Source organism: Misgurnus anguillicaudatus, chromosome 10 (assembly GCF_027580225.2).
Source record: "Misgurnus anguillicaudatus chromosome 10, ASM2758022v2, whole genome shotgun sequence".
NCBI classification, from domain to species: Eukaryota; Metazoa; Chordata; class Actinopteri; order Cypriniformes; family Cobitidae; genus Misgurnus; species Misgurnus anguillicaudatus.
This window is the reverse complement of record NC_073346.2, coordinates 26250826-26277103: the sequence shown is the minus strand read 5'-3', so window position 1 is coordinate 26277103 and position 26278 is coordinate 26250826. Positions and strand designations below refer to the sequence as shown.

Sequence of the window (26278 nt, the reverse complement as noted above, 5' to 3'; positions counted from 1 at the left end):
TAGGGTAAACCATTCTCTGCAAGCACGTGAAAAAATAGGTCATTGATATTTGGCTCCCCCTGTGATGTCAGAAGGGGATAATACCGCCCCTTAATCTGCACTATCCAACCACGACACTGCCATTTAGTGCAGAGATCAGCTTATTTGCATTTAAAAGGACACACACAAAAATGCCACACCTACAAAGTGGCAATTTTAACATGTTATTATAAATTATCTGTGGGGTATTTTGAGCTAAAACTTTACATATGTACTCTGGGGACCCTAAAGATTATCTTAAAAAAACTCTTGTGAAATGTCTCATTTAAAAGTACAGTATGGTCACAGTACAGTATGGTAACACAACTGTGAAGTCAATCTGTGAGACAAAGATTTCTCCAAAGTTTATAATAAAATCTGACAGTGAGGCTGCAAAAGAAGGTAACTGCTTTTTATTGTTTTCATCCTTTTTGTTGGAAAGCCTCCAGGTTCCTCTATTAGACCTTTGCAGGTTTTTAGTTTCAACGATATAGTTACAACGTACACTGTCAGTTTGTGACTGACACGGTAGTGTAAACAGGTGCTGCAATATATATATAAAATGCTTCTGTAACACTTTAGGAAACATTAGCATAAACTAACATGAACAAATAATGAACAGTATAGGTTTTCAGTTCATGGTGCATGCATTACATCATGTTAACAGTTACAACACCTGATTTCAAAAATGTATTTGTAAATGCCAAAATGAACATGAACTAAGATTAAAAATTATTGTTCATTGTTAGTTCATGTTGGCTAACTCATTAACAAATACAACCGTATTGTAAAGTGTTACCAATGCTTCATTTCTATAGCTAGATGCGCCACTTATTTGAACAGGAATAGAATCAGACTCATCTTTTTGACCTCTTATCTATATTTGTCTCTCTACCTCTCTTACTCTGTTGCTTTCACTATTTTATGAAAAGCCACAAAAAGGAAGGAAGACGTTGTGACAGTGCACGAGAGAGTGAGAGAGGGAGGGACATCAGATGAGTACAGGGCTTATATACACCGTCAGAAAGACGAGTTCTTCAAAGCACCGAAAGGACTGTTTACGTTTCAAGAGAGACGCTGAAGCATACTGGTCGAAGGTATGTATGAAGCTCCTCGGTGGAGAGTGAGGCATTATGGGTCGCGCTTGGTTCTTTTGAGAGATGTCAGCGCACAGGTTTAAAAATAAAAGAGAGAGAGACAAATAAGGGGAGGGGTGTGAAGATATACAACGGATGATTGTGTGGATAAATGTTTTTATTTATTTTAATATAAGTGTAATCATTTGTCACTACATTTGTTTCTTTAACTGGAAGAGGAACGCTTGAAAAAGGAAGATGGTGCGGTAAGTTGAAACAAGCTGTGAACTTCACGCACTTGTTCTCTTTTTGTTCGACTCTTCATCTTCCCGTTTTGCTTTTTTAAATGTTTTCCACTGCAGACTGCCAATTATGTGTTTAGCACAATGTTATTTAAGGAATTGTTTTTTTTATGTTTGTTTGCTTATTTACATATTCATATCCACCACTGCACAAGCGCACCGTGTGTTTATGTGCTGATGCATGCGCGCGCGTGCATTTCTGCAAATGCGGGTGGTGGTTAGATACAGAGCTTGAGAGAAGGCCTTATAGCAAAGAGTCTATGTATGTTTGTTTATAAATACGTTTGCATGTGCTTAACAAAAATACAATTATCTGACGCTTAGGCACCCATTTGCTTTTGAAGTACTGCCGAAATGCATAGGTTGTGTTGTTTGAAACGCACAGTGGCTTGGAAAGTATTTGGACACTTAAAAGTATATTCATTTCACTGCATTAGAACAAATGTTTTTTTGTTAGGACATGAATTCAGTTCCTCTCAGATCTGCAGACAATCCTCAACTGTAGTTCAGCACATGTGTTCATGTTCCACTTTGACAACCAAAAAGTGTCCAAATCCTTTTTTCCCCCTAATTTTGAGCAGCGTAACTATATTTTTATGTGTTTTATAATTTAAGCAGCTTGCTTGAGAAGTGTGCTTGTGTCACATTAATACAGTTTTATTTGTGAATAAGCATCACTGTATAAATGTACATCGGGCTCACGAAAGAAACACTGTATTATACTTCAGTACAATTTTTTATAGTAAGCTCAGCTGTACTGTAGTTTATTATAGTAATTACTACACTTTGTTAATGTATGCTCCAACTTTATTTGCACTATAAAAATGCTGGGTTATTTTCAACCCAGCATGGGTAAAAAATGGACGAACCCAGCCCGTTAGGTTGTAATAGGCCTATAACCTATGTTGGGTTGTTGGGTCAAATATAAACGTTCGCTGGGTTAATTTAACCCAACGGGTTCTTCCCTTTTAAAACCAACGCTTGGTTGAAAATAACACAGGCCTTTTTTAGAGTGTCGAGTTTACTACAATAAATACTAAAGTATAATACCATTACATGTTCTGGGTTTATTTAAGCCAACGGCTTGGTTTGTCCCTTTTTGACCCAACAGTTTGGTTAAAAAACACAGAGTGTAGTATTATCGCAAATTGATAAACTGTATTAAATACTGTAGTATACTTTAATATTTACTATGGAAAGGTTCAAAAACACTTTGGATATCTAGGAATAGAATATAGTAATAACTTAAGTATACTACGGGATTGTTTTATGTGGTACATTACATATTGTTACGCTTTACACTCTTGTGTGTGTCCTGCAAAACTGTACGAAAGTGCAAATGTGTATTGTGTATCATCACATGCAACGTGCTTTACACCAGCATCCATTTGTTCACATGTTTAACAGGTGGTTTCACAGAGATCTGTCTGGTTTAGAAGCAGAGGCCGTTCTGAAGACCCGAGGTTTCCATGGCAGCTTCCTGGCACGACCCAGCAAGAAGAATGTGGGCGATTTCTCCCTATCTGTTAGGTACAACACTATGATTTTACGTGATCCCATAATAATGTAGAAAATGCCGCAAATTATGCGACAAACTTCCTTCTTCAGCCATGTTTCATGTTGTTTAGAGGTAGAAATATTATCTTAATCAGAGATATGACTGGGTGATATAGTTGCAGTTTGTACAAAGTACAATTTGTTGTGATTGTGAATGACATGCAAAGTGTAAAGTCACGTGTGACTTTCCACTTGTGCATTTGTTCAATTTCTAAAAAGCAAAATTTTTATAAAAATAGAAGTGTTGAACAGTTCGCTGCTGTATGTACTTACCATTTACTTTTTCCGAACTGTGGGGAGGAGGACTTTTGCCCCACATTTTTGTTTATACTGGTTTAGATATTGGGTTAATTTTTATGCTGCTATTAAACTAATATTTAGATTTTCTGTGATAAATATCAGGCAATTATTTTATCATTGAGTAGATACAGTTCAGGGCAACATGAATCAGATTTGCGTTTATATATTTTATATTACTTTTTCTTTTTAGAGGTGGTACATGAATTTCTAGACAAATTTTTCTTTGCATATTTGTTTTTTTTTATTTAGCACAGTGGCAGTCACATTTTGGCAAATGTTGCATGTACTTCCTAAAATGCATAAGAAGTAGCCTAATAATATTTATTGTCTTGCATGTTTATTTCAATGCAGCAGAACATATGTGTTTAAAAATAAAGGTGCTTAAATGCCTCATCAAAGCGATGCCATAGGCGAACCATTTTTGGTTCCTCAATATCTATTCAGTCAAAGCATTTCTTATCATTTTATAATCTAAAAAGAACCTTTTTTACTTTTTGACAAAGGTTATTTAGTTGTTATAGATTCTTCATAGAACCATACAGCCAAAAATGGTTCTTCTATTGCATCGTGGAGCACATTTATTTTTAAAAGTGTGCATTTATTACACATCAGTCACTAGTGTGAATGACATTAGTTAAGATATATTTATTACAGTATCTTGTAAATAAGACTTGCAATCAAGTCCTTACTACATGCTATTTCTTCATGCTTTATTAAGCTACTGTTACTCCATTTGCTCTGCTATTCCTGTCTTGATGTTGATGATCCGGTTTTGATTTTTGCCATCAAAAAGTCTGACTTACAGTAGCTTAGAGGTCTAGATTAATTCTTTTTAAGTTATCATGCTTATTTCATAAGCTTTATAGCGCACAGCATATTTATTTTTCGTCATGATTTGCACTAAATATATCTCTTTTTATCTCTATCTGTTAGAGTGGGAAATATGATCACCCACATCAGGATTCAGAACACAGGCGATTATTATGACTTGTATGGCGGGGAGAAGTTTGCTACTTTGGCCGAACTGGTGGAATACTACACTGCAGACCATGGAGTTTTACAGGATAAAGATGGGACAGTTATTGAGCTCAAATACCCATTAAACTGCTCTGACCCCACTACGGAGAGGTAAGCAGTCACATTTGACACTAGAGATTTTGGATTCTGATATAGGCTGACTTTGGGTAGATTGGGAAACTTTATATATTTGTATGACTGTCCGGTCTAAATCTACCTGAATTCACTCTACACTAAAAAAAAGAGATTCTAAAAGGGTTATTTTTTGCGATGCCACAGAAGAACCATATTTGGTTCTCCAAAGTTTTACTACAATAAAAGTTTGATTCTGTGAACGGTAAAGATTCTTTTTGAAACCAAACAGCCCGAGAAAGAACCCTTTTACAGTGTGTAAGGGGTTTTGTGATGTCATTACACCCTGGAACATATAAAAATGCAAATAACAAACTAAAATTGTGATATTGGTGTAGCAAGTCTGGAAAGCTCTTTTAAAAGTGAGGAACAAGCAATGTGATGTTTCTAATGGGATGCGGCCCAAACATTTCGGATTGCATGTTGTTTAGTCAACTGAAAATATCGACTCATTTGTTAGATTGTACAAATAAACAAAAATGCATATTTATAGTAATGCACTTATCATGGATGTTTATGAATATTTGGAGAAAGTATTGCAGGAACCAAAACTAAACTATTAAAATAAACACTGGTGAAAGAGTTAAGCCATAAGACCTGAACATTATTAGGCGGTTTCCCGGACAGGGCCTATCCTAGTCCCAGACTAAAATGCATGTTTGAGCTGCCTAAATTTAAAACCACCATGTAATGACATAGCTTAAAATATAACAGTGCCATTGTTTGAACACCAGTATTGTTTTTTTGTAAGGTTTGTTTGTAAAAATGACTTAAATGTCCTAATATAACTAAGGCCTAGTCCTGGATTTATCTAAACCCTGACCAGGAAACCACCCCTATATGCTTTGACATAAGGCAACAAAATCAACCATTTCAATGACTGTTATTTTTTTTGTAAAATCTTTAATATACAGGACCAAATAAAAGTCCCCAATAGTAAATTTTACCTGCTCCAATTATCGATTATGGGTGTGTATCCTGAATATTTGGTTACATCTTTATATACAGCACTTTTAATAAACAGTTACACGCAGTGACCAAAGACACATGCAGCTGATCTGGCACAATAATATGCTTAGCATATTATGTTTTGCTATCATATCTACATTTGCAGAATCATCATAAAGTGTTGGCCATTGGCAGAAGTGATAATAACAGAACACAACCACTGTTTGTCAGTTTATAAATATAAATCCTCACTAATCTACCGAAATAGTCAGCTGCTGAAACGTCTTTCAGGTGGAGGTATACACATTAATATATGTAGACTTATCTTCTCACACTAACTGAACTAGATTAGCTCTTGAACTTTATACGCATTTGAGCGTGGCTTACAGTACAGGTATGCGTAAGTGTATAAATGTTATCGATGCTTATGAGCTTGACGCACTACTTACCTAATATCATTATGCCGAAGTATAGCACATAAAACTTCACACTCGCACATTGTTTTGTGCAAAAATATTATTTAGTATAGCAAAATAGATTAAATTACACAGAACAGTATGTTTTATCCAGAAAAAGGGCGTTTACCATAATGGTGAATGATTTGAAAAATGTACAATTTTAATTTAAGTTCATACAGTTAAAATATAGACAAACCTAACATATGTTTGTTTCAATCCACGGTTGGGTCACATGTACATTTTGTAGGTTAAATCAAACCAATGTTTGAGTTTGTCCATATTGGTTAAAAAACTCAGGATTTTAGTTTGTGTACAGTATACAATGCAGAAAAAGGACAAAAATACAGAAATAAAAAATATAGAAAATGGAAATGTTACATATTAATAATGGAATTACATATATTAATAAAATATGCATAATGGAAAATAAAATTTAAAACTAACAAAAAGACATACACTGTAAAAAACGCAGCATGAAGAAGCAACTTGGTTATGCAAGTCAATGCAACCTTTTATAAGTTTTAAGTTGACATAACTTATAAAAACAAGTTGAAATTGTTTAACATAAGTTAAAGTAACAAAAAATATATGCTAATTTGATATAATTTTTTATAGTGCATAAATACTATTCTATACATTATTGGTTGTGACTACTTCTATTACCCTGTCCACTTAACTATAGAAAAAAATGCTTTAAAGACACAGAAAGCATTGATGTCTAATGGATTATTCACCTGCTCTATTTAAGAATGAATGAGCCATGCGTTCCCCGTAACTCCTGGTCGCTGTGCATTAAAACATCTCACTTCTCAACACCAGAGTAAAACCAGTAAAGGCATGCAAATATGCCACCATTAATATGCTTCATTATTTTGTACATTGATTTTTTTGGACTGCTCTTTATTTCTCGTTGAAGCACCTTGAATTGCAAACACACCCCAGCCCTCCCTCTGCCATGTGTCTGACTTCCTCTTCTCGTCTGCGGTTGGAAACTTTAGTTTTGACACATTTGCAAACAGTGACCAGAGCCATTTAGACCTTCCTTCATGTCTCTCCACCCTTCTGTCACTCTCTTTCTCTTTTTTGGTCATACTCATGATGATGAGCTGCTCAACGAATCTGTACAAAGTTTCTTTTGCTGGCTTTGTGCCAGGTCACAGCCAATCCCAGGTTAACATTTTCCTGCATGCATGCACCATATACGTGCTATTATATGTGTTTTGTGTGAGTAAATGGCTCACAGGAACATAAAAAAGTGTAATGGCGCCAAAAACACAAATGTCAAGTTTACATGTTTTTGTTTTGTGAACTGCTCAAAAGTGTTTGGTTTGTTGGTCATGAAGCCATACAGAAATCAGATCTTTTTGCGTTATATATTAACAAGTTAAAAAATTGAATCATACAGTAAAATGTTCGTTTTTTTCTATTTCAAAAAGACTTCACTGATAAAAACATAAACTGTACTGTGCATGAGCTCTATTACTGAGAATGATTTACTGAAAGTGAACTTCAGTCCCCAAACAAACCCGGAAAAAAAAGTTAAAACATAATTGAATTATTAATATCAGTATTAGACACGAGACATACACGCACAGCACATTAAATGCAGAAAACACTTTCTCATTCAGTGTAATGGGTATGAGATGTTTCTAGGCTGAAAATAGTTTGCAGAAGTTTGTGTGTATGGGATAGTTCACCCAAAATGCTAATTCTGTTATTATTTACTCACCCTCATGTTGTTCAAAACCTGTATTTATTCTGTTAAAACACACAAAAAAATATTTTGATAAATGATGGTAACCACACAGTTGACGGTACAAATTGACTTCCATAGTGGGAAAAACAAATACTATGGAAGTCAGTAGGTACCGTCATATGTGTGCTTACCATTTATGATTAAAATAACTTTTTTTGTTGAAGTTTTCATTTTTGGGTGAACTATCACTTCAGTTTAAAACGTATACATGTGGCATTCATATAAAATATAATAATGTATATACCTCAAGTTTGTTGCATTAATGATGCAGTGATATTTGATCACAAACTGAAAAAATATTGAAAATGTATTTCTGTCATATTAGTTAATACTATGAACTGCTTATCTGCACACGACTGCCTAAAATATACATTCAGCACTATTATACACTGTCAGAAATAGCTGTCAATATGACAGTGCCTTATAATAGGTCCTGAAATGTGTTATTTAGGTACAGATATGCAACCTTCAGGTACTGAGGCAGTAGTATGCACCCTTGAGATACACATGTGTACTTTTTGAAAGGCTACTGCACCAGTGTCAGCTTTTTGTACCTTTTTCCCCCAGAATGTATTGGGAATTACTTACATTTATCAATATAAATTGTACTATACTGTAGTATATTAAAGTGTATAGTAAATACCTCACTACTCTTATACTTCAATACTTTACTATGGTAAGGTTTAAAAACATTTCGGTATCTATAAAGTTATACTACAGTCTACTATAGTAAATACTAATAGTAATATTTTATGTGGAAGAAATGTCTTTATTTCCTTTAAGTATATGATTATACTTAAACTATTCTTTTATTTCTCAGTTTAATATCGAAAGATCGTATAGTTTAGCAACAAAAGCAAGCGCTTAATGAACGGGTTGCAGTTGTCAGAGAGCAATCACGGAAGAACCCCAGAAAAGTGATGTAGCAAGCACTGCAGTTTTTTTCACAAGAGAAGAATGAAGGAAGGACAAACTAAAAATAAACCGTAGTCTCGAGTCAAGAAATCTTGTCATCAGAAAATTTTCCGACCACAGTACAGGAAGCTAAAATGTAGAAATTGAGAACTGAACCTAATTGCTGAACCTAATAGCATGCAGTGCATGAAGACCACTACACGTACTTAATCCAAAAATGCAACGCTATACGTCTGTATACTGCAGATATAGACATATTAAAAAGCCAAAAATTGTGTTTTTGGCTACAGTGGTTTGTATTGCAACCGAATTTGTATTTTTTTCAAGCAGTGCCATCCTGTGCTTTGGTTTGTGTGCGTCAAAGGCTTTCATTTCTGTTGCGTGATGTTTTATGATTAACATCACACTAACCAAAGCTTATCTCTTTTATACCCATTTGTTTTAAGATGGTACCATGGCCACCTGTCAGGTCCAAATGCTGAGAAACTGCTCCGTGAGCGCAACGAGCCTGGGACGTTCCTGGTGAGGGAGTCGCTCTCCAAACCAGGAGACTTTGTGCTGTCTGCACTAACCGATGAGCAAACCAGTGCTGGTGGGAGGGTCTCCCATATAAAGATCATGTGCAATGTAAGTGCCTGTGTTTCCTCATACACGTGTAATTGTATATAGGTTAAATTAGGTTTTGTGGTCTTAGATCCAAATTTGCAAAACAACTGCAGGTTAAATTTATGTAGACTGTTATATTGAATCTTGTAATGACATTTCTTCACATTTGTGTTTTTTTAGCACGAATGGTGCAAATAGGCTTTAAATTTTTAAAGTGTTAAGTATGTACAGTAAAGCATATTTACATCCACTTATGTATTTGGAGTGTTGTTATAAATGTACTTATGTTATAAAAAAATATATATAGACGGTTTCAGCAGTAACAACATAAACAAGCGGCTGTTGTGGTCCGCACTTAACTTCCGCTAAGAATAAATAACAACAAAGTTCTTTAAACGTAGTTTATTTATATAACAAGCAAAAAAACAACACACAGATTACCTAGGAAACCAAAACATTTGTTATTTTCGACAAGGCATTTGTTCAAGAGATCAGTTTAGCAACTAGTCAGACCATAAAAAAAACAAAACGAAGTAAAGTTCGGATCCAGATCGCATCAGCACATGTGCGTCCGATGAAGAAACCGTCTATATATACATTGATGCATTTGACTTACAGTGTATTCATGATATACTGTACATTTTATAGGTACTGAAAATGCCACACTGTACTTGATAAAATCTTATACATACAGACGTTTTGATCAAGTTTGTTTTGAAGAACTGTCAGAAATACCACAATTTTTTAAACAAACGTAGACATATAGCAAATATTATTTACTCGCATACGTACAGTAGACATTTTACCACAGCACTGCGTGCAGTATATATGTATACATATATGCACAGTATAACATTTAAGCCCACACACAGATATCTACAATATATTATTGCAAAACACACACTGACATACATTCATAAGCACATAAGGATGGACTTACCCCCAATAAACTAAACTGGACTTGAGTCATGAGTGTGTGTGTGTGTGTCAATCCAGTGGGGGTGGCTGTGTTCCACTGAGCTCAGAACATTTAAAAATGAGGTCACTTTGTCCATTGTTTATTTATTCCACTTGTATGTATGTGCGTATGCATGTGTAAGCAGGGGTTCAAAGTGCTCTACCTAGAACAAACACCATCACTGCTTTGCATTGCGCTGTAAATAGCAGAGCAGATTAACCGAACAATCTCTTGTTTTGTGAAGGTTTTAATCGGCTCAGAGAACTAAACAATACTTTTTAAACGTATTAGACCAGCCTAAGTTAACCCTATTTTATCCTAAATGTCGCAATGCCCTCACCAGTGTGCGCTTCTGTAAATCTGGTTTGAAGAAACAAAGGGCTTTCTATTCTCTTTTGCGTGATAGGAAAAGCAGTGTGTTAGAAACACAACCCAGCAAGCAAAAACCGAAACGGCTAAGTATAGACCCCATATAGTCCAGCTATGAGTAACCCACTTCTTCCCTATATAACCTTTAATTTGGTTACATGCCGTTTTTGCCAAAATAATTGGAGAAGCAAAGTCAACAGGTGTTGAAGGTGTTTGCTTTCATTTCTTCTAAACATATACGCATCGTCTATTCTTGGGCTATGGTTAGACGTCTATTAGACTTTCACTGATGGATCAAGTTTTGATTTGTTTTAGCCACAATTGCTTGCTGGGAAAGGTCATGGGTTTGATTTTCGTACTGATAAAACGTACAGTTATTGACTGAATTCCAAATGCATAAATGTAATGGTTATGTTGTGAATAAAATATAAAGTAATGGATAAATGTTAATGTAAAAAAGTTGTTTTATGCCCTCTTAGTTAAAAATAGCTGCGGAAACAGCAAAGTGAAGTTAGTTCTGGGTAAAGGTTTGCCGTAATTTGTTCTCATATACCACGTGGCTGATGCAATAACATTTAAAGCATAGCTTAAGTGTCCTAAAATGGTGCACGGTATTTTAGATGTTACCACTAATCCCATAATTCACATACTGTGGTTTAAATGTGAAGTAACTGAATTCATGTTTATTTTTTATTACAGAATGACCGCTATACGGTTGGTGGTAAAGACATTTTTGACAGTTTGACAGACCTTGTTGAGCACTTCAAACGTACTGGTATCGAGGAGTTATCTGGCACAATGGTGTACCTCAAACAGGTAAATAAATAATCTCTCTAGTACATATAATACCCAGTTGCGAGTTTTAATTGCTGCATTATTGAAGAGAATTGAAGACCCACTGGCTAAATTTAAGGGTTATATAATCACTGTTAGACAGAGAGAGTTTTATAAACATCGTATTATATTTACAATAAAAAACTGATCACTGTGCATTTCATGCACTACAACATTGCACTTTGGTGCCAGTTTTTAGTTACAATACTTTATATAACCACTTATTTCATATTGTATAGCAGTTACATATATAAACAATTAAGCATGCATTATACTATATATTTAACATCCTTAAAGGGGCCATGGCATGAAAATCTTTTTCCATGTTTAAGTGCTATGATTGGGTCCCCGGTGCTTCTATCAACCTAGAAAATTTAAAAAAGATCAACCCAGTAACTAAGTTTTGGTAAACCATTTTCTACAAGCACATGAAAAAATAGGTCGTTGAAATTTGACTTTCCTTATGATTTCATAAGGAGCTCTTATTATAATAATACCGCCCCTTAATCTGCGCTATCCAACCACAGCACTGCCATTTAGTGAAGAGAAAAGCACAATTGAGTTTTAATTGCAAAAAGCCACCATCATTGTGATCATTGTTTGAATTTCATCAGCTCATTTGCATTTTAAAGGACACACCCAAAATGGCACATTTTTGCACACACCTACAAAATAGCAATTTTAACATGCTATAATAAATTATTTATGTGGTATTTTGAGCTAAAACTTCACATATGTACTCTGGGGACACCAAAGATTTATATGACATCTTAAAAAAAGTATTGTGCCATGGCCCCTTTAACAACCCCTAATTGCTGTGTCTGTATTGATTTTTGAGTTTATAAACTGAGATCACATAAATGAGCTGCTTTATAACTTTAAAAATGTCTGCTGTGATCAGTGGCTGTTGTTTTACTCAGATAAAATGAATCGGAAAATATCTGTGTTGAATTTAGTTGTTTACTCTGCAGTGTGACAAAATGGCACATTAGCTGTGGGAAGCACCTTTAATGTTGTGATTAATCTTCGCCCTCTCTGTCTGCATCTCTCCAATGTCTGTCTCTGTTTACTTTTCACCCTCTCCTTTGGTGTCTGCCCACCTCTCTTTTCCTCAGCCCTATTACTCCACCAGGTTAAATGCAGCTGATATCGAGAGCAGAGTAAAGCAGCTCGACCAGACGTCAGAGAGAGAGGAAAAGGAGGGGTCTGATAAAAAAATAAAAGCCGGATTCTGGGAAGAGTTTGATGTAAGTGACTGAATAAAGGTTTTTATCATTGCTTTTCCTGTCAGATCTGTCTGGATACACCAATTATTTGGGTTTTGCACATATTAGAAACTATATTTTACATGCTGGTGGTAATATAGGTAATAAATTCACATATCTAACAGCAGTTTGCAAGGCCACAACCATAATCCTTCAACCCATCTTTTTACCCTACAAAACAAACATATTTAACAATTTTAATAAATAAAAAATAAACATATACACAAATCCTTTATATGAATGACAAAGATGAAGACTAGAGATTTGTCAGCATCACTGATTTGTCAGTTTATAGCTTTACTAGATAGGTTTATAAATCGTAAGTCTGATTAAATAATAAATTTATAAATATCCTGTTTGAAACTATTTACGGCTCAAGTAACTGTTGCTAAAATTAGTTTGTTCTTATTATGCTGATGTTTGGTCGGAGTAAGGTTAGACCACAGCAGCCGAACGGCTGTTTAGATTCACTCTCAACAGTCAGGATGTGGTCATATATTTTCTCTGTCTCTTCATTTCCCTACCTGTTCTCGGTTTGTAAATCAGTTTTTTATTTTCTGTAGGCCCTGCAGAAGCTTGAAACTAAGGTAACAAAGAGCAGAGATGAAGGGATGAGACCAGAAAACAAAAGCAAAAACAGATACAAGAACATCCTTCCATTTGATGAAATTCACTTGATCAAATAGCAGTATTTCCTGGATGACAGATTTGCATGCTTTATATTTGCCCATAGAGTAATTATAGTTAAATATACCACGGGCCTGTCAAATGCTGTATTCTGATTGGCTGAGAAATTTTCCATGGGTGTTGATTATTTTTCTGTAAATTGCACACCTAATTTACTCACCACCATGTCATCCAAAATGTTGATGTCTTTCTTTGTTCATTCGAGAAGAAATTATGTTTTTTGAGGAAAACGTTCCAGGATTTTTTTCATTTTAAAGGACTTTAATGGAACCCAACACTTTACACTTAACAGAGTTTCAAAGGACTCTAAACGATCCCAAACGAGGCATAATGGTCCTATCCAGCAAAACAACTGCCATTCTCGACAAGAAAAACAAAAAATTTGCACTTCCAAACCACAACTTCCCGTCCATCTCCCGTCCTGTGATGTGTCAGCGCAACCTCACGTAAAACATCATCACGTCAAGAGGTCATGGATGACGAATGCGAAACTACGCCCCAGTGTTTACAAGTGTGGAGAAAGAGGACCGTTCTGACATTGTTGTATGTGGAATGATACTAATTAATGCCTTTGTGTCAGTTTATTGTTTAAAATGGTCCGCAAACGTGCGTTTCATGTGACACGTGACCTTTCTACGTCACTACGCAATTACGTGAGGTCGCGCTGGCGCTTCACAGGACTGGAGATAGATGAGAAGTTGTGGTTTAAAAGTGCATATTTTTTATTTTTCTTGTCAAAAATGACAATCATTTTTCGCTAGATAAGACCCTTATGCCTTGTTGGAGATCGTTTAGAGTCCTTAGAAACGTCCATTGAAAAAAAACTGTTAAGTGTTTAGTGTTGGGTTCCATTAAAGTCCATTAAAATTAGAAAAATCCTGGAATGTTTTCCTCAAAAAACATAATTTCTTCTCAACTGAACAAAAAAGACATCAACATTTTGGATGACATTGTGGTGAGTAAATTATCTGGATATTTTTTTAAGAAAATTGACTAATCCTTTAAAAATAGGCACCAGAGCAATGTTTGTGGTAACGGTGGTATGAGCATAATAATTGACTCGGATCCTTTGAATTATTTGAAAATAATGCACACCTGTGGTGTAACGGCATTACCACTTTGATGTGCATTATTTTCTTATAATTCAATGGCCCGTCATCAATTATTCGTCATAAAATAATAAATAATTCCTTACATATACGTGACCCTATCTGTAAAATCCAGGCTACAGGATGGTCTTTACATAATGTTGGATGATTTTCTATACAATTGATAACATTAAATCACTTGTTTTTACAGGCTGGGTCACATTTGTTTTGTAAAACACCTCTTCTCTATTTTCTTTTTAGTTGATGAAACCCGCGTTATCCTGGCAAATGCAGATCCTAATGTCGTCGGCTCTGATTACATCAATGCCAACTATGTTATAGTATGTACACAATCAAACCTTTAGCTCTTAAATCACATCTATAATATGTCTATCTTATAAACTGTATGTTTCGGTATGTCTTTGTTCACAGAACAAATTAATGGAAATCGATCACCAGAAAGTTTACATCGCCTGTCAAGGCTGCCTTGCGACCACTGTAAATGATTTTTGGCAAATGGTATGGCAGGAAAAGACAGGAGTAATCGTCATGACAACAAGGGAGGTTGAAAAAGGACGGGTTAGTACTTTAAAATTATGAAGTTATATAATGAAGTGTTGGATTAATAATATTTATAATAATAATAATAATAATAATTTTTCAATCAGTGGTGGCCGGTGACTTCTTTTTTCGAGGGCACACAATGCAAAGTTTGTGAAAACATGTATTAAGCCCGTCATGTGTGTGGCTCGTCATGTCAAAATTAGTGATGCATCGATGTATCGGCCGCCGATTTTTATCGGCCGAGTTGTCTGTTTAAATCGGTATCGGCCCAAAAAGCGCTCGAGTAGGAGTGTGATATAGCTCTATAGCAGTGCTTTCCAACCCTGGTCCTCGGGCACGCCCCCCCCGAAAGTTCCAGATGCCTCCCCATCCAACACACCTGAATTAACTCATCAGCTTGTTAGGGACACATGTTTACCATTTTGGAAGGAGGCTGATGAGTCGAATCAGGTGTTTTAAATAAGGAGACATCTAAAACTTTCTGGGAGGAGGTGCCCGAGGACCAGGATTGGGAAACACTGCTCTATAGCATCACGGCTGTGATTAGGCCAGAGGCAATCACAGCCGTGATGATATAGAGCTATATCACACGACTCCGAGAGCGATATTGCTTTTATACAACAGTTCGACGGCACACGTTTGAAAAACGAAAACTAGAAAACAACAACGGAGTTATTTTAAAAGCCTCTTTGTCTGAGAACTACTTCTTCCGCCACGGATTTGAGAGCAGCCAGAATGACAGGAAACACTTTCGGCTGCTTTGAATCTCATAACAACTCAATGGACGGAAAAGCCGTTTCTTTATATTACCGTTTCTTGGTCACAAAGTGTAGTTTTAAGAGTAGTTCAGTCGAGAATGTATATGTATTATATTTAAATCTGCAGTCGAATAGTAAAGATAGCGCCTGTTTGAACGTTTGCTTAGTGAGATTCGGTACGAATGAGAACCAAAGCATGAGTGGAGGTCAGTGTTCACTCGCCCCGCTGACTACCGCCCTCTCTGGGCTAAATCTCTGACAGGGATTGCCTGGCTCTAATGTCGGCCTTGTTTGTTTTTGATCGTCAAAATGAGATCAAATCAGCAGTATTTGGTGTCATGATCAAACTATTACTTGTTTTTTTATTCATATTTAGTGTCTTTTGTGGTGTTATTGTTTTGGCGCGAGGTAAATGTGAATAAAACTATACTTGTATAATGTTACTATTGCGTTCCCATTTACTCTTAACGCGATACGAGCACTCGATTATTATTAAACTTCGTTCTTGTCAGTACTATATAAAACTGTTTTTTATAAGTGTCAGAGATATGTTTTTGCATGCTGCTTATAAATATATCAGTGGCGATATCCCATAACATGTTTTAATAGTCACGTCACAATAAAATAAATGATCAATGTCCACATTTAAAAGCTGCGGTGCTTACCTGCAGTTCCACGTTGTTTTCGCGTTCTGATTAGCGATATAGCTCCAGAAAATGAGTGTTTACATTCCTCTTTCCAAGTGTCCACACGACGTGACAAGACATTAATCCCATTAAGTTTAACGTAACATCCAAGAGCGCTGTTCTTTGACGAAATAATAACTTCCAATTGGGATGCACAGACTGATTTACGAGCTAGTGAACTAATGAGACACACGGAGCGTGATTCAAAACAGCGCGTTTGTGTGTGTGTCCAGGTCCGTGTGTGGGTGCAGTTTCTCCATTCAGAGATGAGCCTGTTTAGAGGACCTCCATTCACTAGGTGGCAGAATGATACGAAAGGTGAAGCGGTTACAGTGCCGTTATCAGCACAATATCGCATAGCTCTTAGCCAATCAGATTCGAGAACCAGAAAGAACTGTTGTATAATGGGGTTTATGATAAAAGAGACGCTCGCGTTTGCCAGATACTGGCTTAATCTCATGCATAATCAGAGTTCAGTGTTAAAAGGGACATTTCACAAGACTTTTTAAAAAAATGTAAAATATATCTTTGGTGTCCCCAGAGTACATATGTGAAGTTTTAGCTAATTTATTATAGCATGTTAAAATTGCCACTTTGTAGGTGTGAGCAAAAATGTGCCATTTTGGGTGTCCTTTAAAATGCAAATGAGCTGACCTCTGCACTAAATGGCAGTGCCGTGGTTTGACGGTGCAGATTAAGGGGTGGTATTATCCCCTTCTGACATCATAAGGGGAGCCAAATTTCAATTAGCTATTTTTTCACATGCTTGCAGAGAATGGTTTACCAAAACTAATTTACTGGGTTGATCTTTATCACATTTTCTATGTGGATAAAAGCACTGGGGACCCAATTATAGCACTTAAACATGGAAAAAGTCAGATTTTCATGATATGTCCCCTTTAAGTATCTTTAAGTGAGCGTCTCTTTTATCATAAACCCTTTTGACGCGTGTGCAGCAGGCATGTATTTTGACATGAGGTATATGATGCACACAGGTTCACATGACGAGCCACACATGACACTCCAAACACATACAGTGGCAGGAAAAAGTATGTGGGCCCCTGGGGGTGAACTGGTTTTCTACGGTGATTTGCCATGGGATGTTGTCTGATCCTCATGTAGGTCACAACAATAAACAAACACGATGTGCATAAGTTCACAAGACATAAATAATTCCAGTTTCTTGTGTCTTTTTTGGAAACACCCATTGAGCATTCGCGGTGCTGGAGGAAAGTGTAAGTGAGCCCATGGACTAATTACTTTATTGAAAGCTTTTTTTGTCAGAAGCTGGCAAACTGGAGTCCAATTAATAAAATGAGTTTAAATGTGTGGTTTAGTGCAACTTTGATTGATATTAAGACACTCACACATTTTAAGATTGCTGTCCTTAAGAAGCATCAGCTCTTCTGAACCATGCTCTTATAAAGATATCTGATCAAGAGATGTTGCACTCCATAAGGCTGAAAAGGGATACAAAACAATCTCAAAATGTTTAGACCTCCATCAGTCTACACTTAGACAAATTGTCTATAAATGGAGACTGTTAAATACTGCAGCTACCCTTCCTAGAAGTGGGCACACAGTCAAGATGACTCCTAAGACACCATGCAAAATACTCAATGAAGTAAAGAAGAACCCATGAGTAACAGCTAAAGGCTTGAAGACATCATTGGAATGGGCACACAGCTCTGTTCCTGAGTCTACCATACGCAAGTCTTTGGACAGGCACGGTGTCTATGACAGTACACCACGGAGGAAGCTGCTGCTCTCCCGAAAAACATTGCTGTGAAGCCTGAAGTTTGCAAATGAGCACCAGTGCTACTGGGAAAATATTTTATGGATTGATGAAACAAAAGTTTAATTTTTTGGGAAAAATGTTATGGCGCAAAATGGGCACAGCTTACCAACATCAAAACATCATCCCAACAGTAAAGTATGGTGGAGGGAACATCATGATTTGGGCTTGCTTTGCTGCCCCATGGCCTGGACCACTTGCCATCATCGAGGGTAAAATGAATTATTAAGTTAAAAAAATCCTACAGGATAATGTCAGGGTGGCTGTCCACCAGTTTAAGCTCAGTAGAAGTTAGTTAATGCAACAGGACAATGACCTTAAGCATTGTAGGAAATGCACTACAGACTGGCTTAAGAAAAACAAAATACGCCATTTGGAGTGGCCTAGTCAAAGCCCAAACCTTAACCTGTGGAATGACCTGAAGAGAGCCGTTCACACCAGACATCCTACAAATGTGTCTGAGTTAAAGCGGTTTTGTAAAGGGGAATGAGCAAAAATTCTGAACGATGTGCAGGTCTGATTCACTACTGAAAGTGCTTGCTTGAAATATTTGCTGGCTCAAAAAGCTGTTAAATCCAAGGGTTCACTTACATTTTCCTCCAGAACTATGAATGTTTAATGGGGGTTTTCAAAAAAGACACAAGAAACTATAATTATTTGTGTGTTGTCACCTTATGCGCATCGTGTTTGTCTATTGTTGTGACCTAGATGAGGATCAGAGAACATTTTATTGCAAATCACAGTAAAACCAGTTTATTCCTAGGGGTTCGCATAGTTTTTCTTGCCACTGTATTTTGAATTTGCACCCTTGGGAAGAGAAGTCTCCAACAGACACTAATTTCAATGCTTTGAAAAAAGATGTAAGACTTCAAATACAATATTTCATTCTCTATTCAAAATAAACATAATCACCTGTTATTGAACATGTCCTCTCTTCAGAACAAATGTGTGCCATACTGGCCTACAACTCAAGGAGAGAGAAAGGAGGCAGGGAGATATGTGGTTACGTTACTGTCTGAGATGGATGCTACTGATTATAAGGTCCGAGTGATGGAACTCTCAGCTACTCATCGGGTAAGGAAAATTTATCCAAATGTTGCTTTAGCTCAAACAGTTAGAGGGAAGTGCTACACACAGACAATCGTACAGTAGGTTAGATTACCAGAGAATGAACTGATAAAACACAAAATGTAAATGGCTTTGGATAAAAGCATCATACAGCACCTGTGGCCAAGATTCAGTAAGTTCATTCTGTTCAGTTTACTCAATTTCTATAAAATCTAATGCTTATTTACATAAATTACGCCAGAGTTTTTTAAAGTTCTTTAATGTACATAGTAAGTCTTGGTTATTAAACCTTAGAATTATTATAATTATGGTATAGGTCCCAATATTTGTGTGTTTTAATGGTATTTCATGCATTCTAACTTATTAACACAGTTATAGTTGTTTCCTTATGCTAAACGTGGGCAAAGTGTCAAAAAAGCAGTATTTCTGTGCCGAATGCACTTCGCCAGGGTTCGTACAAGTTTCAGAAAGTTTTTTCCGATTACGGGTCCAGCTGATGTTTCACTTCTTTATATGGGCACTTCCCCCGGAAAACCCCGCCCACCTGTCAATCAGCGGAAGACGCTAGAACTTACAAACATCACATGACGCGACAGCTTTGTTTAATTTCAAAAGTCAACAATGGCATGAAAGAAGTGTGTTTTTGGAAGAAAGGAGAAAAAAGTCAGCCTTATGGAAACAATGGATATAGTTTATTATCCGGGGTAGCAGCAGAGTTTTGCGTGTGTGTTCGAAGCGCTGCATTTCATTGAGAAGTACCAACCAAGTCATGAGTTTCATACGGCAACTAATACTTCTGTCTTATGTTAAAAATAGGCACGTGCATATTATATAAATTACATGAACATGTAGTTAAATAATAAGTTAAACAGTGTTGTATAGTGTTGCATGACTCGTACTCGCTCCTCCCGCGGTAGTAACTCCTCCTTCTTCATTTTTTTGTACGTTATCGGAAAGAATCGGTAAAGCTAATCTTTCTTTTATAAACTAAAGACTCTTCAGAGATATAAAGGATGTAATACTATGTAACAAGTAATCTAGATTAACATCAGAAATGCTGAAACAGCGTGTGTTATGTAAGCTTTAACACACAGAATTTGGGTTATGTATAATTAATTCAGTCCACAAAATGTTATAAACATACTCTCTTAACAATTAAGGCTCACATAACACACCGTGTTTCTGCTTATCTCATGTTAATCTTGAGTACCTACAGTATAGAGTTGTAGGCTATTACCTCCTTCATATATCCAAAGAGTCTTTAGTTTTATCAGATTTATAAAAGACAGATCAACTGTACCGATTCTTTCCGAATAAGCCTGAGCCCCTGGAGGCGTACCGCCGGTTCAGTGAGTCACGAGCAAGCAACCCACATAAAACATTATCCCACTATCTTTGGATAACTTATGATTCACTACATGTTTGTGTCTTTTACATTATATGCACATTATGCACCGATTACCAAAAAACACAGACATTTGATGCAGTTTTACTTACCGCCTGCAACTCATGAACCGGTTGGGACTAAAGAGTTTTTGCTCTTTGCTCCCCCTACAGGTTAGAAGCGTAATTGTCCATTACCACTGTGGTAAATACTGCAGCATAGCTGGCTCTGATTAAATTGTAGCTATGCCATAAAGCAAGTTTTTGTAGTTTTCACTCAAACTACAGGACCGCGACCCGACGGTTGGAAACTTCTTTAGTGGGGGTTTGGCCGATAGAGGGCTGCAAAGCGAATGTGAAAGTGCCGTTCACCCGGTTTCGAGTGGATGAACGACTGAAACTTTTTTGGAAACATTATTTTATTTTATTTTAAGGTAAAAAACTCTTTGGTGTTGCTTTAAATAAAAACACACGCACAACTGCAAACTATATCAATTGTTTTCTTAATGCTGGGTTCATTGGGAAGCTGAAAAAGCTTTAATTTCCCTCACAAACAACAACACACTTTGGTAACGTTGATTTCGTGTCAGCTGTTGGTTGGTGTGTGCGTGCGCTATTCTGGTTAAAGTGCCCATATAAGGACCACAACTAGACTTCCTGTACTAAAATTGCCCATAAAAGAAATAAAGCAAGATTGTTACGTATGAATGTTGAAAAACTTGTATGAAAAAAAACTTCTGAACTCGTAAGAACCATGGCGAAGTTACGTCCTGCTTTTTTGACGCTTTGCCTATGTTTAGCATGAGGAATCCAACTCTTAAACTGTGTTAATAAGTCAGAATGCATGAAATAGCCTTAGACATTCTTTTAAGGTTAGGATTTTATATCTTTTATAAGGACCTTTTCACACTACAAAGAACCTTTTGTGAAACAGAAAGGTTCTTCAGATTTTCCAGATTCTTCATAGAACCATAAAGCCATAAATAGTTTTTTAATGCCATTTATTTTTAGGTGTGTACGATGCTGAATATTAAGCTTAAATATTACAATGTACTGGGGCTCTATTTCTTTTTGATATCTAACTTATCTGAAATCAATTTGATTTCAGAAAGAAGCACCAAGAACCATATGGCACTACCAGTATTTAAGCTGGCCAGATCATGGTGTGCCCCAGGAACCCGGTGGAGTTCTTAGCTTTCTTGAGCAGGTCAACGGCAAACAGCATGAACTTTCCTCAAACGGACCAATGATAATTCACTGCAGGTACCTCCATAAGCCCAATAGAGCACCAGTTTCAGTACCTAGAACTGATTTTCTAAAATAATGCTCCGTAAACCACATGAGCATTTGAACAACTTTAGTATACACAACATAAGACTTGAATGCATACATAGAGTAATTTGAGTTGTGTTTATTCAATATGTCTAGACATAAAGACAAGAGACAGTCTTAAAGGACAAGTTCGGTATTTTACACTTAAAGCACTGTTTTCAGATTGTTTATGATGAAATAGAACGGTTTTGACTGAAATTTGGACATATGATGCTGGCCCGAGAATTTCCGGGTGTTTGATCTATCACCTCCCACCTCTACGATGGGTGTATAGGTGCACTGGAACAATCCTTCCTAAAATGCATTAAACTTTTGTTTACAAAGACGTGAAACTCACCAAGTGGTCAGGGGTGTTCACTGATATGCTCACACAAAAATCGCTGCAAAAGATGCTTTCCAACAGCTGTTTTATCGTAGTTTTTGCCAACTCCATTGACTTGGATTAGATGTGCTGTGAGGTACGGTATTACTCCGTGCCGGGAACCTTGTTTGTATTCTTGCAATTGGCAAAGGAGGATTATCGCCACCAACAGGGCTGGAGTGTCTATTATTCAAGCTCTCAACGGAAGAATATACGGATGTGAGGCGTTTGGAAAAATACATCCACAAGTTTACAACAAATGCTAAAACACCTGTTGGAAAGCGTCTTTTGCAGCGATTTTTGTGTGGGCATATCAGTGAACACCCCTGACCGCTCGGTGAGTTTCATGTCTTTGTAAACGAAAGTTTAATGCATTTTAGGAAGGATTGTTCCAGTGCACCTATAGACCCATTGTGGAGGTGGGAGGTGATAGAACAAACACCCGAAAATTCTCTGGCCAGCATCAAATGTCCAAATTTTAGTCAAAACCGCTCTATTTCAGCATAAACAATCTGAAAACAGGGCTTTAAGTTTAAAATACCAAACGTGTCCTTTAATTTTTTAGAAATAACAGTTTGTTAACACTTTAGTTTGTCATACCTTGGAACACTTGGATACATATACTGATTCAAAGTGTGTTCTCTATGTGTTTGTCAGTGCTGGTATTGGACGAACAGGAACCATTGTGGTGATAGACATGCTTATAGATACAATTGATGCTAAAGGTGAGTTTACTTATTAAGTACTCTTTAGGTTTCTGTAAGGTTTTAAGGTTAGGGAAAATTATATTTTAGGGTTGAAAATGTATATTGTTTTATAATGAATATAGTTGGTAATATTAGAGATATCTGTAGGTAGAACTTGGTCTCATATGATTAAAATAGCTGCCTGGAGGTGTTGTAGATATGGACACAGAGTGGGATGACTTTCCTCAAAGGGACTTAACGGTTACCTGTCCTCAGAGTCAGGGTTATGTTTGTCTGAAATGCATTTTACACAAATCAGGAGCAAACAGAAATGCATTATGAACACAATTTTGTATTAGTGGGTTCCCTGCTGAGGGGTCCAGCTACGACCAGCATGGGCTGGTGAGCTGGTTTTGGCTGGTCCCCAGCTTGGTTTTAGCTGGTTTTGCTGGTGTAGGAAGCTGGTTTTGCTGGTGTAGCAAGCTGGTCTAGGTGTGTTTTGGTCACATTTTAAGCTGGTCTAGCTGGACTTAGCTGGTCATGCTGGAATACCAGCTGGCCCACCAGCATGACCAGCTTTGTCAGGCTGGGAGGACCAGCATAAACCACCTTAAATCAGCTAAAACCAGCTACCAGCTTATGCTGGTTTTAGCTGGATTTTTCAGTAGGGTTTATCCTTTGTTTACTGTTTACTGCTCAATTGTAGTAGCACATTTCATATTTTTGTAAGCACATATTTAACATGGACTGTTCTGGATCAGTTACTGAGATGCAATTGGTGTTTTAATGAGTTTATCTGTTTCAGGTCTGGACTGTGACATTGACATCCAGAAGTGTATTCAGATGGTTAGGGATCAGCGGTCCGGCATGGTACAGACTGAGGCCCAGTACAAGTTCATCTACATGGCCGTGCTTCACTATATAGAATCAACTAAGGTCACACATAAAGCCGTCCTGGTATGTAAGACATGAGTGTGTGTTTTACCTATATATGCCCTCTAAATTACAAAAAATAAAAAAATTAGCAAAAATCAATAAAACAGACAATGAATATAACAGACAATCATTAATATTTGTTCTCAAAACTGCAGTATGTAACTTAAAGGGACACTCCACTTTTTTTTGAAAATACATTTTCCAGCTCCCTACATTTGATTTTTATCATTTTGGAATCCATTCAGCCGATCTCCAGGTCTGGCTGTATCACTTTTAGCATAGCTTAGCATAATCCATTGAATCGGATTAGACCATTAGCATCGCGCTCAAAAAACAAACAAAAGAGTTTCGATATTTTTCGATATTTAAAACTTGACTCTTCTGTAGTTACATTGTGTAGTCCCTTGGTTAGTTTCAATAGCAGAGGACTATTTTTAGGTGCTGCGTAATATCATTGCGCCTCCTGCAGCGATGTTACAGCAGCAAAGTCCTTGATTATTGAACCAGAATGAGAGTATAGTTTATGGCCATATCTGCCTAGAAAATCGCAACTTTTAATTTTCCTTCAGTCCTAGTGCACTATGTGGCTACAGAAGAGTCAAGTTTTAAATATCGAAAAATATCGAATCGCTTTTGTTTGTTTTTTGAGCGCGATGCTAATGGTCTAATCAAATTCAATAGATTATGCTAAGCTATGCTAAAAGTGGTGGCGCCGGACTCGGAGATCGGCTGAATGGATTCCAAAACGGTAGAAATCTAATGTAGGGAGCTGGAAAATTAGCATAAAAAAGTGGAGTGTCCCTTATGATGACACCATTATAATACCACAGTCAACAATGCAAGAGAGGAAGAGAAAACAAGAAGACTAGATATCCAAATGAGTGTCTCTGTCTGTTGTATTAAATGTTTCTTATTTTTTCACTTTCTGTTACAGGAAACAGAAACTGAGTATGGAAACCTCTCGATTCAACCCAAACACCAGAAAGCCAGTCGCAAAACCTCTTCAAAGTGAGTATGCATCAGAGAGCACTTTGCCTGTCCTGTATCTCTAATACTCCCACAATACTCCACAAACATTCCCCATACATCCTCCTATCTTTTGCTTACTGTTAAGTAGCCGGTTCAATGTTCTTTCAGTCACATGGGCCATTCTGCTTACACGCGCAATTCGGAGGCCTTGCAATCATTGTGCAACGTCCCATTACAAAGACAAACAAAAGGAATGAGTTTGGGCCCTTTATCTCAGATCTGGTATTGTCCCAGCTTGACCTTGTTCTTATCATCACTGGCTCCATGGTCTAAAGTTTAATGGCATGAATATTTACATTTTAAATTCTAACGGCATCTTAATGAAGCTGTTTTTAGGACAGGCATTACAGTGAAAATGAATTTCATTCAAATGTGGGATAGTTATAATGACTGCTATAAGTTTGTGACTAATAGGCAATATTTGTTTCAGGAAAAACGAAGATGTTTATGAGAATCTCGGCGCAAAGGGAAAGAAAGATGTCAAAAAACAGAAATCAGAGGATAAGAAGAGTGGCTCTGTGAGAAAACGATAAAAATGAAAAAGACGAGATTGTGCTTTATAGTTGTACAGCTTATTTTTAAAATAAATTTTCAGCTGTTTTGCATATAAGTTGTTTAAAGTGTACTGAGCCAGAGGTTTTTAGAAAGAAGACAACATTTTTATTGATGACCAACAAATTCTGCAAAATTTCTATTTGTGTTTGTTCATTTATAATTATTTAGACGAAGAATGTTTTAACTGTGCTTTTTCCCATGTCGTTCTCAATTTTAATAAAAGTCTTGTCAAAAGACTGTATTTATCGGCTGTGATCAAATAAATACATCTTTGCATAGGCTTTTCCCCGGGGATTATTTTTTTCCTGGATGATATTTTTGTAACAGGAAAGGTTGGTGTCCTGGAGAGATGATATATACACAGACCCTGGCTTTATGCCAGTGAGAAGGCAGCAGGTGTCTTATTCATATTCTGTACATCAGAGAGGTGTACACATATGGGTTAAACATGGCCCTTGAACACTGAACCCCATACTGTGCTGACCCCATTTACACTAAAGCACACAGCAGGGAAAAACATTAGGGGGGGGTAAATGAACTTTACAGAGTGCCACATAAACTACAGTTTGTCAGGAAAGATTGTGTGACAGGGTTTGGTTTTTGAGGTAAAAATTTTTTTTTAAAATCTAAAAATATTTTTGATAATATTTGATTCTCACATGAAAAAATGCCATACTTTCGTATTTACAATAAAAAACTGTAATAAATTGTACTAAATGTAAGAAATAATTGGCGACATTTCTCAACCAATCAAAGCGTTCAACAGCCCTGTGGTATAATGCAGTATATTATAGTAATTATTACACTTTGTTAACCCCGAAGAGTCTGGGGGTTCTTAG

General features: G+C 36.7%; 1 protein-coding gene across 3 annotated transcripts; it reads left to right on the top strand.

The window, feature by feature from the left end:
- The first annotated feature begins 971 nt into the window (after positions 1 to 971).
- ptpn6 (protein tyrosine phosphatase non-receptor type 6) lies at positions 972 to 25720 on the top strand. Of its 3 annotated transcripts, XM_073872251.1 has the most exons (16): positions 985 to 1115; positions 1332 to 1360; positions 2804 to 2926; positions 4187 to 4381; positions 8926 to 9106; positions 11112 to 11228; positions 12362 to 12493; positions 13075 to 13180; positions 14557 to 14627; positions 14719 to 14865; positions 19029 to 19163; positions 21649 to 21803; positions 22891 to 22958; positions 23725 to 23876; positions 24790 to 24863; positions 25315 to 25720. In XM_073872251.1, the coding sequence occupies exons 2-16, from the start codon at positions 1353 to 1355 to the stop codon at positions 25415 to 25417; spliced, it is 1767 nt and encodes a 588-aa protein (XP_073728352.1). In that variant the 5' UTR covers positions 985 to 1115; positions 1332 to 1352; the 3' UTR covers positions 25418 to 25720. The 3 variants fall into 3 exon arrangements, with proteins under 3 accessions (XP_073728353.1, XP_073728352.1, XP_073728351.1); XM_073872252.1 differs by lacking the exon at positions 1332 to 1360 and having other exon boundaries at positions 972 to 1115; XM_073872250.1 differs by lacking the exons at positions 985 to 1115; positions 1332 to 1360 and having other exon boundaries at positions 2778 to 2926.
- Positions 25721 to 26278: the final 558 nt, after the last annotated feature.

Excerpts from the sequence above, each read along its gene's own strand:
- ptpn6 (XM_073872250.1), top strand. The coding sequence starts at position 2,793 with ATGTTTAACAGGTGGTTTCACAGAGATCTGTCTGGTTTAGAAGCAGAG. Across the intron at positions 2,927-4,186 it reads GATTTCTCCCTATCTGTTAG|AGTGGGAAATATGATCACCC; the intron begins GTACAACACTAT and ends TCTATCTGTTAG. Across the intron at positions 14,628-14,718 it reads TCAATGCCAACTATGTTATA|AACAAATTAATGGAAATCGA; the intron begins GTATGTACACAA and ends CTTTGTTCACAG.